The sequence below is a fragment of the Acipenser ruthenus genome, chromosome 4 (genome assembly GCF_902713425.1).
Source record: "Acipenser ruthenus chromosome 4, fAciRut3.2 maternal haplotype, whole genome shotgun sequence".
NCBI lineage: Eukaryota > Metazoa > Chordata > Actinopteri > Acipenseriformes > Acipenseridae > Acipenser > Acipenser ruthenus.
In genome coordinates this window covers 101,580,743-101,592,633 of record NC_081192.1, presented here as the reverse complement: position 1 = coordinate 101,592,633, position 11,891 = coordinate 101,580,743, and the positions used below count along the sequence as shown (strand labels likewise).

At 39.9% G+C, this 11,891-nt stretch overlaps 1 protein-coding gene and 1 long non-coding RNA gene across 2 annotated transcripts in view; both read right to left on the bottom strand.

Moving 5' to 3' along the window:
• The window catches only part of LOC131736979 (uncharacterized), a 35,317-nt gene extending 31,765 nt beyond the window's left edge, over positions 1-3,552 (bottom strand). The window contains exon 1 of the long non-coding RNA XR_009328584.1: positions 3,451-3,552. This is a non-coding gene — a long non-coding RNA (uncharacterized LOC131736979). The remainder of the gene's footprint in view (positions 1-3,450) is intronic.
• Positions 3,553-6,903: 3,351 nt separating this feature from the next.
• LOC117400112 (gap junction delta-4 protein-like) lies at positions 6,904-11,636 on the bottom strand. Its single transcript, XM_033999548.3, has 2 exons — positions 11,325-11,636; positions 6,904-8,274 (listed from the first exon to the last, which is right to left on the bottom strand). The coding sequence occupies exons 1-2, from the start codon at positions 11,386-11,388 to the stop codon at positions 7,094-7,096; spliced, it is 1,245 nt and encodes a 414-aa protein (XP_033855439.2). The 5' UTR covers positions 11,389-11,636; the 3' UTR covers positions 6,904-7,093.
• Between the last annotated feature and the right edge of the window lie 255 nt (positions 11,637-11,891).

Below are 11,891 nucleotides of genomic sequence, written 5' to 3'. Positions count from 1 at the left end.
TGCAATAGTCAACTATAGTCTCGGTCGAAGCGCATTATCGTCCACACATTTATTATTAGTAGTGGTAGTAGTATTCTCTGTTATTTAAACGCCATCCAGACACCTAAAGAAAGCTCGTTAAAAGATATGTCAACTAGTATGTCAAGCGATAAGTAACTGTATAGTCCAGCGAGTGAGTTAAAAAATATTGCTCGTCCATAGCTCAACCTGTGCAAAGACCATAAGTTTAAAAATGTTTCACACATGCTTTCTGGAATTGTCTCACGTGTCTCATGTGGCATGGTATTAATATCGTACATTGACACGTATACATAGATAAAGGAAACACAATTAAATACCAGGGCACTGATGATTTAGCGATATATGTTGCAAAAGACAATGGCCAGATCCATAGAGCAGTATTCGTATACAAAACTGCACCTGCTGTTTATTGTAAAAAAAAACGGGTACAAAACCAGAAAAAATAGATTTATTGCATGAAAGTTACAAAGTTATTTATTTATTTGTTAGCAGACGCCCTTATCCAGGGCGACTTACAATTGTTACAAGATATCACATTATTCTTACATACAATTACCCATTTATACAGTTGGGTTTTTACTGGAGCAATCTAGGTAAAGTACCTTGCTCAAGGGTACAGCAGCACCTGGGATTTAACCCACGACCGGTCAAGAGTCCAGAATCCTAACCACTACCCCACACTGTTGCCCTTGGAATAATTTTATTTATTTATTTATTTTGACCCAAGTAATCTAGAATCGGTTATGTTATTGCTCTTAAAATGAAACGCATGTATTCGTAGACAGCTGAACGGTGAGTTTTTATTGGATAAGACTATTTTGAAACTTTAGAATAATTCAAGTTATTGAAAAACAACAGTGCTGGCGCATTTTGCTGCTTAGCCAGCCACATATACAGTGTTGGAAACCAGAAGCCGTGGCAGTGGGTGTTCTTACCTTGAGCTATGCTTGTGACTTGCATAAAACACAGATTTCTATCCTAAAAAAATCAAGATTTCAAGTTATTTTTTGTGGGTTGAGCAATGTGTGCAGCATTATTATTATTATTATTATTATTATTATTATTATTATTATTATTATTATTATTATTATTATTATTATTATTATTATTATTATTATTAATTAGTCATTTAGCAGACGCTTTTATCCAAAGCGACTTGCAGAGACTAGGGGACAAACTATACATCAACAACTGCAGCAGAGTCATTCACAACAGGACCTCTGTTTTACGTCTCATCCGAAATACTGTGGGTAATTAATTTGATTTAAATTTCCTATAACTGACGCACACAAATATATGTGGTCTAGTGTAGATAATCTACTCAATCATCAAATTTGCATTTCCTGTCATTACAAGCAAACTATTTACAGGCTTTTCCAAAGAAATTAACTCACACACGAGGTGTTGATTAAATAATTAACTTAAATTCAACACCCCCGCCCACACCCAGACAAGACGCACTCTTAACACAAAGTGGTGCGCCGTTTTTCAGGCATTGCATCATTTGTATTGTTCTAGTTTAATATGGTTTGGTTTTGCATTTTAGATACATTTCATTGGGTGTATTTCAATCCAAAGCCACAGGTAAAGGTACGAATGAAGGCTGAGGGAAGGAAGGTTGTATAACACGTTGTCCGTTGGTTAACAGAAAGAGCTTGGACAGGAGGTCCCCGGTTCAAATCTCGGCTCACTCACTGACTCACTGTGCGAACCTGAGCAAGTCACTTCACCTTTGTGTTCAGTCCTTCGGGTGAGAGGTTGTTGTAAGTGACTCTGCAGCTGATGCACAGTTCACACACCTCAGCCTCTGTAAGTCGCCTTGGATAAAGGCGTCTGCTAAATAAGCAAATAATAATACAAGCGCAATACATTGCTGCCATCTTGTGGTGATGTTAAGAATTAACGCGCTTAATACACAGCAGGTGTACACAGTATTGCATGACATTTGGTGTCTGTCAGTTCTGTCGCGAGTTCAAGGCAAGACACAACATTGTATGTTACATATCATATATTAATTGTATTAACTTTAGTATTGTAGTTACACAAAAGGCACGTCTGTGAAGAAAGTGCAACAGGTATGTATTCACTAAATCCTATTTGAACTTTTCATGAGGAATACATGCACAGGCGTCATGTTTTATTAAAGAAAATGAAAACTAGGTACTGTACGAATGCGGATTGTCATTGTAATATTTAAACTCGATCGTTATTATGACGTTTTTATAACACCGCTCTTTCTTAACTTGTCTAAACATGCACGAGACACCCAGGATTACTTTCAATACTAGACATTGTAACCTACACAGTCTTCGTTCGTCTTGCAATCCACATTGGTACATGAATACAAGTTCAATGATGACACCTTTTTCCCTAATCGTTCGATTTTTTTTCCTTCTTTTCAAAATGTATCTTTAAAATCATAATAGGCTCAAACACTAATTTGATAGCCAAAGACTAATCATTTATTTTCTGCGGACACAGTATAACAAAGAAAAGGAGAAAGTCCTTTACAGTAGCTACCATTCGTTTTACATAAGCGAGTGCACTGTATTTTAAATTGACACCCTTGATGTTATAGGTTCTAAACTTGAAATGCAGAAACACCAACCCGCAGTCTACTCTATACAACCCGATAACTCAATCTATCAAAAGCCGTTTCCTGCTGTATTTGTCTGTTTTCTCACCTCCTCCGCATCGACAGACTTTCTTAAGCAGGGTATTTAAGTAACAATGCACTGCTTCATCCCGTATATGCTCCACTGTAACTACTAGAGAAAGCTATGAAACGGTCTCCAAAAAATATTCTGTATAGATTAGTAATCGATGCCAGTTATCTATGTCGGAGTCAGAACGCCGCTATAACCATTCACGTTGTTTAAAAGCATATCACTTGTGACGAACAACAATAAGTATTATTATTGTTATTGTTGTATTTGTTTATTTTTTCAATTAACTGATGTCAAAGTATCCAAGCTCTAGTGTAGATGAATCTAGTCTCGGTATAGATTGAATCATTCACGGCAATGAATTCACACACACAGGAAGCTGATTATAACTGATCTCCTTGCTTGCCACACCCCACGTATACACTGCACTGTGGAATGGGATACTGTAGGCGAACACAGAAATAAACGTAGCTTGGTTTCAGCTTTCATGTTTTCTCCTTATAAACTGAGTCATTGAACTAACATGATTGGATTTGGGTTAAATACAAATACACTTTGTTAAGGAATAACATCTACAAATAACTTGTGTTCTTTTACTGTACATGCACTCATTTCACGTTTCTCCATTTATTGTACATTACACAGGGTATAGACGTCATTATAATATTTCATTTAATAGTGTTAGATCTATGAACTGTAGTGCCATTAATATTATTACACAATTTTGTACTAATGTATTGTTTTCTTAAGATGTTTTTTTTACCTTGAAGTCAATCGTTAAGGCTTCATATCCAGAGACACATTCTTGCAGACAGTGTTCTCTTGTTAAAGATACGTCAGATAGTCAGATGCCATGATATTTTCAGTACAGTATCTGTTCCAGTGGTATTTGCCAGTGAACACAATGTCCAGATTGTGTCTGTATTATCAGATATTCTTATGTTTCTCTTGAGTTGCAACCCATTGTGTACAATATTAATCTGCAGCTGCACCAGGAGTGTATCTGTTTTAACTTCAAGAATGACAAAGTGTGAAATGGGTTTAAAAAGGATACTGATGAGTTATCCGTCATATTTTAGTATAAATACTGAAAATGATAGTGCACTACGAGATACAATTAGCAATTGTATAAAATGATCAAGTATGAATATGTGCGTCTGTATGAAGTAAATATACAATTTTGAATGCAGGTATTTCAAAGATGCTTGTAGTTGAAAAAAAAACGTATGCAGTTTACTAAAGGATATCTGTTTCCCTACCTGCTTAAGAAATTGCATGCAGTGTAATTCAACCCTGAACCAGCTGAGGGCGGTAAATATAAATTTATAATACAAAAACTGCAATGTGGCATAAATAAATGGAATACAGAATATAATACGCCATAGTTAGTCTTGTGCAAACTTGATTGTTCTTTTATTATAGGCTGATGTTCTGTTCCTTGTATTTTACATTGGTTATCAAGGAAGTAAACTCATATAGAACTTAACCAATATACTGTGGTTGGACAGGAGTCTGTGGTCTAAGGCTCAGAGGTCAAACGGGCAATAAATGCCACACCACTAGTCTTTTTAAGTGCCTAAGAAAATAAATACACATTTGAGATAACACTGCTGGTGTTCCTTTCTTACATTGATTCCCAGAGAGAAATCTGTGCTGTTTGATCTCTTTGTTATAATAATGTGGGGTGTGGTATTACAGATCAAACAGAAAGAGGTTAAGATACAGATATGGCTGGGAACACAGGGGTGTAGTGCATATTTATAATTAGGGTAAAATGCCTCCACAGAATGTCAAACTTCAGTTAAGAATAAGTAGGTTTGACCTTTAATTTTTGAGCAATTTTCATACAGTCAGGGATGCGTGGGTTCACATCCTGGCTGTGCCAAGTCACCGGTCTTCGCTGGGGATTCTGGAGGGAGCAATGCTCTTCCTCTCTACAGTGGACCCTGCCAGCCAGGCATCTAGTGAGCTTAGGCGGACACCTGCAGGGCTGGTCTTTGCCCTGCAGAGGCCAGTAGCTCGCCGACATCCGCTCTCGAGTCCCTGGGTGTGAAAGAGGGAAGCTGGCTTGGTCGTGGCATTGGAGGACGTCCACTGAACCTTCTCCTGAGCTCTGTGGGGAATTGCTGTGGTAAACCTTACATTTTTCATTGTGATTTCGCTTGTCTATTGGATAAAAACAGAGAAATAGCCATTACAGAAAAAAAAACTTTATTTGAACTCATCTCATTACTACACATTGTGTTTTTATGAGGAAAATAACATGTAAGTTATATATACATAATTCCTCCCCTAGAAAAAACAGCACTATTGTACTGTAGCACCATTGTACTGTAGCATTGTTGTACTGTAGCACCGCTGTACTGTAGCACCGCTGTACTGTAGCATCGTTGTACCGTTGTACTGTAGCACCGCTGTACTGTAGCATCGTTGTACCGTTGTACTGTAGCATCGTTGTACCGTTGTACTGTAGCACCGCTGTACTGTAGCACCGCTGTACTGTAGCATCGTTGTACCGTTGTACTGTAGCACCGCTGTACTGTAGCATCGTCGTACTGTTGTACTGTAGCATCGTTGTACTGTAGCACCGCTGTACTGTAGCACCGTTGCACTGTAGCACCGCTGTACCGTTGTACTGTAGCACCGTTGTACTGTTGTACTGTAGCACCATTCTACTGTAGCACCATTGTACTGTAGCACCGTTGTACTGTTGTACTGTAGCACCGCTGTACTGTAGCACCGCTGTACTGTAGCACCGCTGTACTGTAGCACCGTTGTACTGTAGCATCGTTGTACTGTAGCACTGTTGTACTGTAGCACCATTGTACTGTAGCACCATTGTACTGTAGCACCATTGTACTGTAGCACCGTTGTACTGTTGTACTGTAGCACTGTTGTACTGTAGCATCGTTGTACTGTAGCACTGTTGTACTGTAGCATCGTTGTACTGTAGCACCATTGTACAGTAGCACCGCTGTACTGTAGCATTGTTGTACTGTAGCACCGTTGTACTGTTGTACTGTAGCACTGTTGTACTGTAGCATCGTTGTACTGTAGCACTGTTGTACTGTAGCATCGTTGTACTGTAGCACCATTGTACAGTAGCACCGCTGTACTGTAGCATCGTTGTACTGTAGCACCGTTGTACTGTTGTATTGTAGCATCGTTGTACTGTAGCACTGTTGTACTGTAGCACCGCTGTACTGTAGCATCGTTGTACTGTTGTACTGTAGCACCGCTGTACTGTAGCACTGTTGTACTGTAGCACCGCTGTACTGTAGCATCGTTGTACTGTTGTACTGTAGCACTGTTGTACTGTAGCACTGCTGTACTGTAGCATCGTTGTACTGTTGTACTGTAGCATCATTGTACTGTAGCATCGCTGTACTGTAGCACCATTGTACTGTAGCACCGCTGTACTGTAGCATAGTTGTACTGTTGTACTGTAGCACTTTTGTACTGTAGCACTGTTGTACTGTAGCACTGCTGTACTGTAGCATCGTTGTACTGTTGTACTGTAGCACTGTTGTACTGTAGCACCTTTGTACTGTAGGCTCTTATCATTGCAGCTGCCCTTGTGCTACCCTCGGCCTATAGTGAGGAACCATTGTCATTGCAGTGCCACTGCCGATCATTTGATAAGGGGATACAGAACTGCTCTCAACGAGCTCCGCTCTCCACTTGATTTATTCACGCCACACAACATCTGTGTTTCAATCTTTTTATAGATATCTGTCACATGCCTGTCCCTGACCCTGGTGGGATTCAAAAGTTTGCAACCTTTACTTGTAGATTTTGTTGTAAATGCATGCAGTGTCCCTCCTCTGGATTAATAGGTGCCAGCCTGCCAATATAGAAATCAATTATAATTCAGTGATGATGGCAAATGGCCAAGATGAGAGGCAGATCAGTGAAAAAAAGATTTTTAAAAAAGTGAAACATTTTTATTAGTATCTGCAGGAAACATGTCACGATGCCAGCTTACTGAATTGCAAAGTTTGGTAAAGCAGGTCAATATGGAAAAATGTAATAGCTGAAAATGTAATATCTGAAAAGTGAGTGGAACTTTTTGTTTAGTATCAGTAAGGTCTTCATAAACACATACTACTTTACAGTGTGAGGGACAGACGACAGACTACAGGCCTCCTCTTGGGTACAAGTTACAAGGTAGCCCTTAAAATAATGATATAACCCCCCCCCCCCACCCCCCCCCCCATATGGTACCTATGATGGCATGTTGATAACTACAGCAGCTGTTTCTAGCAAGTTCTAGCATTTCGAATTTCCTAAAATCGACTTGTGATTGCATATTTTTCTTTTAAACGAAGTAAGCAACGTAAATCCACCACTACAAAGAAAAACAGATTACTTTGTATCTTAATAATTCAAGAACCTCCCTGTTCATTTCACACCCATTCTGATCTCTTCTCCCGCATTTCACTGCAGCTTGACTGTCCTGCCGAGGAGCTCATTTCCACCAGCGTGTACCGGCCTATCCTCCTGGTATGGACGGTGGATGTGGAATCTGCCTCCCCTGCCTGGGCCTTCTCCCCTAACCTGGAGGGCTGTCCTTTGAGATGGCCACGTCTGCAGTACCTCCCTGGGATTCCATGTGCCACCTTGGACTCAGTCAGGCAAAGTGCAGTCTCGCTTCCTTCCTGTTCTAAGGGTTCCTCACGTGCCTGTGTGTAGGCATTGTTGTGGTTTGCATTGGCCACATGGGATGACAAAGCCTCAGAATGCGCAGGCAAGTTCTCCACCCCCTCATCCAGCTGGATGGAGGCTGCACTGTCTGCACTCAAGTCGCTCCCCATCCTTTTGTTCAGAGCATCGAGAGCTGTGTAGCCCTCTGTCATTTCCAGCTGCGAATCTACATTCCTGCTCGGTGGTGTGAGGTAGTACTGCTCTTCCTCATACATCCTTTCCATCAGCAGTTTATTTTTCCGGCTCTGCCTCATAGACCTCTTGATCACGCAGATGAGATCTGCGATATTCAGCAGGAAGGAGATGGCGCTGACCCCGAACATGAAATTGATCAGCACGGTTTTCTCTGTGGGTCTGGAGATGTAGCAATCCACCATGCTGGTGCAAGGAGACTCGTAGCACAAGTATCTCTTTGGGATGAAAAACCCAAAGAGATAATATTGCCCAGCACCAAACCCAGCTTCAAAAAGGATCCGCAGCAGCAGCTGAAAAACGTAAGCTCCTGAGAAACTGGGTATTTTTCCTCTTTCTGCTTCCAGTGTGGTTTTAGTCAGCGAAGCCTTCCTGAAAGTTTCTTGGTGGATTTTATGAAGGGATAGGGTATTAAGTTTGCTCGATGAATTGTTTTCCAAGGAGAGGCGTGTGGATACTTTGTGAGTCACGTAGACAATAAAAATAACATGTGGCAAGCAGAGGATGACCATCTGAACAAGCCAAAACCTGAAGTGGGATACAGGAGCAAACATGTCGTAGCACACATTGGCACACCCAGGCTGTATGGTATTGCAGATAAATCGTTCTTGTTCGTCGTGGTAGAGGGGATAGCCAGCAAAAAGCAGAATGAGGATCCTGAGCATGATCATCAGGGTTAACCAGATTTTTCCTGGAATGAAATAAATAATAATACATTTTTTTTAAAAAAAAACAGATTTGAGCTTTAATCTAACAATGTTTTATAGAAAACAACTCATATAGGGATGAGGCATTAATTTGATTCTTCATTTGATTTTGCATTCCAAGACTGCAGATGTATACTGTATTTAATTGGGGATACAGTTTTGAGAGAGGATTAGTGTATTTTGGGCCTCATTCACCAAACAGCGGTAAGGTGTTTGCAGGCAGTAAATCCCTTTACTGCGTGCTTTGTACACCTGCTGTATTCACTAACTAATGGCAGACAACATAGTGTGTGGAATAAAAACGTGTGGAAAAAGCACTGTGTTCGAGTAATTTAAATATAATGAATAATGTTGATGTGTGGAAATGTATGCAAATTCTGTCAAAAAATACCATGAGGGATGTATCTGATATGCAAACCATAGTCACTGAAGGGCACTAACTTTACTAGGTGCCTCAGAGTGTATTAAAAGTACCACTTACTGAAACCAGGTGGTGTCACAAAACCAGGAGAAGAGCACAAATGAGAGCAGAAGAGCTGCACAGAAGAACGAGACATGGAGAGAGTATTTCGGACCAGGCAGATGTTACTAGGGCTGTGTGAGGAGGAGGTAATAACTAGATACAGATTGAGCACAGAGCTCGTACTAGCTTTATATGAGGAGATCAAATCTGATCCAGAGCCACTTACAGATAGGAGTCATGCAGTGCCAGGTCTAGTGAAATTGCTGTGCACACTGCATTATTTAACATCTGGGTCGTTTCACACAACTGTGTCAGCAATTGGTGGGATATCCCTACCCATGTTTTCCCAGTGTTTATAGCAGGTACTGAATGCCCTGTTGAAACACACCGGGAATGATCTATTATCCCAGAGAGATAGATGCTCTCCATGATATAAAAGTGGCCTTTTAAGAAGTATCTGGCTTTCCAAATGTATTGGGGGCTATTGATTACACTCACATAGCACTCTCACCACCCCACGATATAGAACGTATCTTTCATAATAGGAAGCATTACCACTCCATTAATGTACAAATGGTGTGTGATGCGAAACTGAGGATTCTTGATGTGGTCGCCAGCTATCCTTGTGCAGCACACGACTCGTACATCCTCAGACAGTCCGGGATATATGAAGATTACGAGGCAGGTGTATATGGAGCTGGTTGGCTTGTTTTTCATATGCAACAATTTCTGCTACGTTAGTATATACAGTATATAGTCAGTTTTGCCATTATTATTATTATTATTATTATTATTTATTTCTTAGCAGAAGCCCTTATCCAGGGCGACTTACAATTGTTACAAGATATCACATTATTTTTACATACAATTACCCATTTATACAGTTGGGTTTTTACTGGAGCAATCTAGGTAAAGTACCTTGCTCAAGGGTACAGCAGCAGTGTCCCCCACCTGGGATTGAACCCACAACCCTCCGGTCAAGAGTTCAGAGCCATAATCACTATTCCACACTGCTTCCCTGGGTGGGGTGCTGTCCTCCCTGTGTGTGGAGGTGTCCTTATTGTTCTGTCTAGTGACCGCCCCGCTCTGTGACTGTCAGGTCTCTGGCATGGGGAATGTGATGTGTGGGGCCCTAAACTGCTCCTTATTGTTGTGAGGTGGTTTAAACAAAAAAGCCTCAAAGAAAATTGAAAGTGCTTCAGGGGCATTGAATTAAACAACTTGACCAATACTATATGTTATGGGTAAGAATACGATTTGGGCACAGTGATTTTTTTTGTACATTTCACGGGCGAGTTGCAGAAGAAAACCAAGAATTCACGGATAGGTTGACTGTTGGCAAGTTTAAATGTTACTTTAGATAACAAAACTCAGGTCCTTTTAACATTTTTTTTTAACTGTACGATGCAGGCTTTCACATCAATAATTGTTTTTATTACTGTGTTCAAATGAAACAGTATATAAATATTCTTCAGTAATAAGAACGAGACGTTTAAATCGGGTGTTTCTGAGTAGCCTACAGAGCACTCCCCGTTTTAAAAATAAAAACGAAAATAAAAAAATAAATATTGAAAAGTCAAATCACACACGTAGGCACCCTGTCCAAGAAGCGGGGCATCACAAAGATCAGAAAAAAAGACGAGAAACAGTAAACCTCGCGTTTTAGTTACAGTTTGCAGAAAATAATATTTTAAAAAAATGTTCAGCAGCAGTCTTAAGTATTTTGTTTAGCAATGTTTAGTTTTATAGAAAGTGAGTATTTATTTTCAACAGACTACTTGAGTACACGCCATTGTATGAAAAAAAGTTTAAAGAAATAAAATGTAAGTATTAATTAATATTTTTTAAAGATGCAAGCCCACTTTTTTGTTTAAAAAAATAAATTAACAAGCGCTGTATGTATGTGAAGATCACAACCGAGAGTTTACAGTAACCTACGAGCTGTGTTCATTTATGCTCGCTCAGCTACAAAATACAATAATCTCATTTGCTGACCTGCGTAGATACATGTAAATGTTGCGTGCAAACACAACCAAACAGTTTAGACATTTGTGTTTTCAGTGCATGACATACTACATTTTTAAAGGAAATAAAGGCAGTGCCTAACCAAATATATTTTTACATCCATTTTCAAGATTTCACAGACTTTTGCTCAAATTCACGATTTTCACGATTTCCGTGGCCTCCGTGACAAAATCGTATCCTTAATTATGGGATATCTCAGAATCAACTCATTTTAGATACAGACCGTGGTAACCATACTACTGAAAATAATATAAAACATATACTGTAGTAAGTCTTTATTTTTTATACGTGTTGCTGTTAGTCAGAAATTGGATAACTCTTCTATATCCAGCCCAACAAAATGGCATAACTATTGATAATTATTATTAACCATAGATTTAACACTAAACCTATACGGTATTTATTATTTTTCTTCTCTTAACTCTTTGCTGCCCAGTGTCTAATATATTTGACATTGAGAAAATAGGTATGGGAACATAACCTGGGCAGTAAAGGGTTAGAACAGTAATACAACTCCAGGTTCACCTACAAGTAGAGAATACATACCTACTACTGTGACATTGTAATTGAGAGATAGGAAGATTAAATCCGGACTGTTCCAGCGACCCATGTTAGTCACCAGCAGAGAGCAGCAGAGAGACCCACAACCAGAGCTGGGATTGTCGGGTCAAAAGACAATCGGTCCAAGAGAAACGATGGCAATCAAATTACAGGGACAGAACCCGAATTAAAAAAAAAACTGTTCTCTGTCAAGGTAAAATCAATACTGTATGAGGGCCAAATGAAACCCTAACTATCCTCACTCGATTGCAGAGCCCAGAGTGGTGAGATGCTCTTCTTACCTCTAAGTCTAGCCCTGCAGCAGTGACAACTGCAGCAAGATAATGGAAACCAGGAGACCTGTGCCCCATTGTGGGCTATTCTTACTCACTAAAGACATTCCGGTATCCTGACATTGCTGAGATATTTTGGTGCTGGTTGTCCTTATGGGAAAATAATAGAAGCCCCTGGATTGCACAGTAAATCGGTGTGTTAGGTTCTGCAGCACAATGGAAAGTATTTGGAGCGGAGCACCTCTGTAACTGTGCCTGACTGGAATTGAGCTTATTGAGT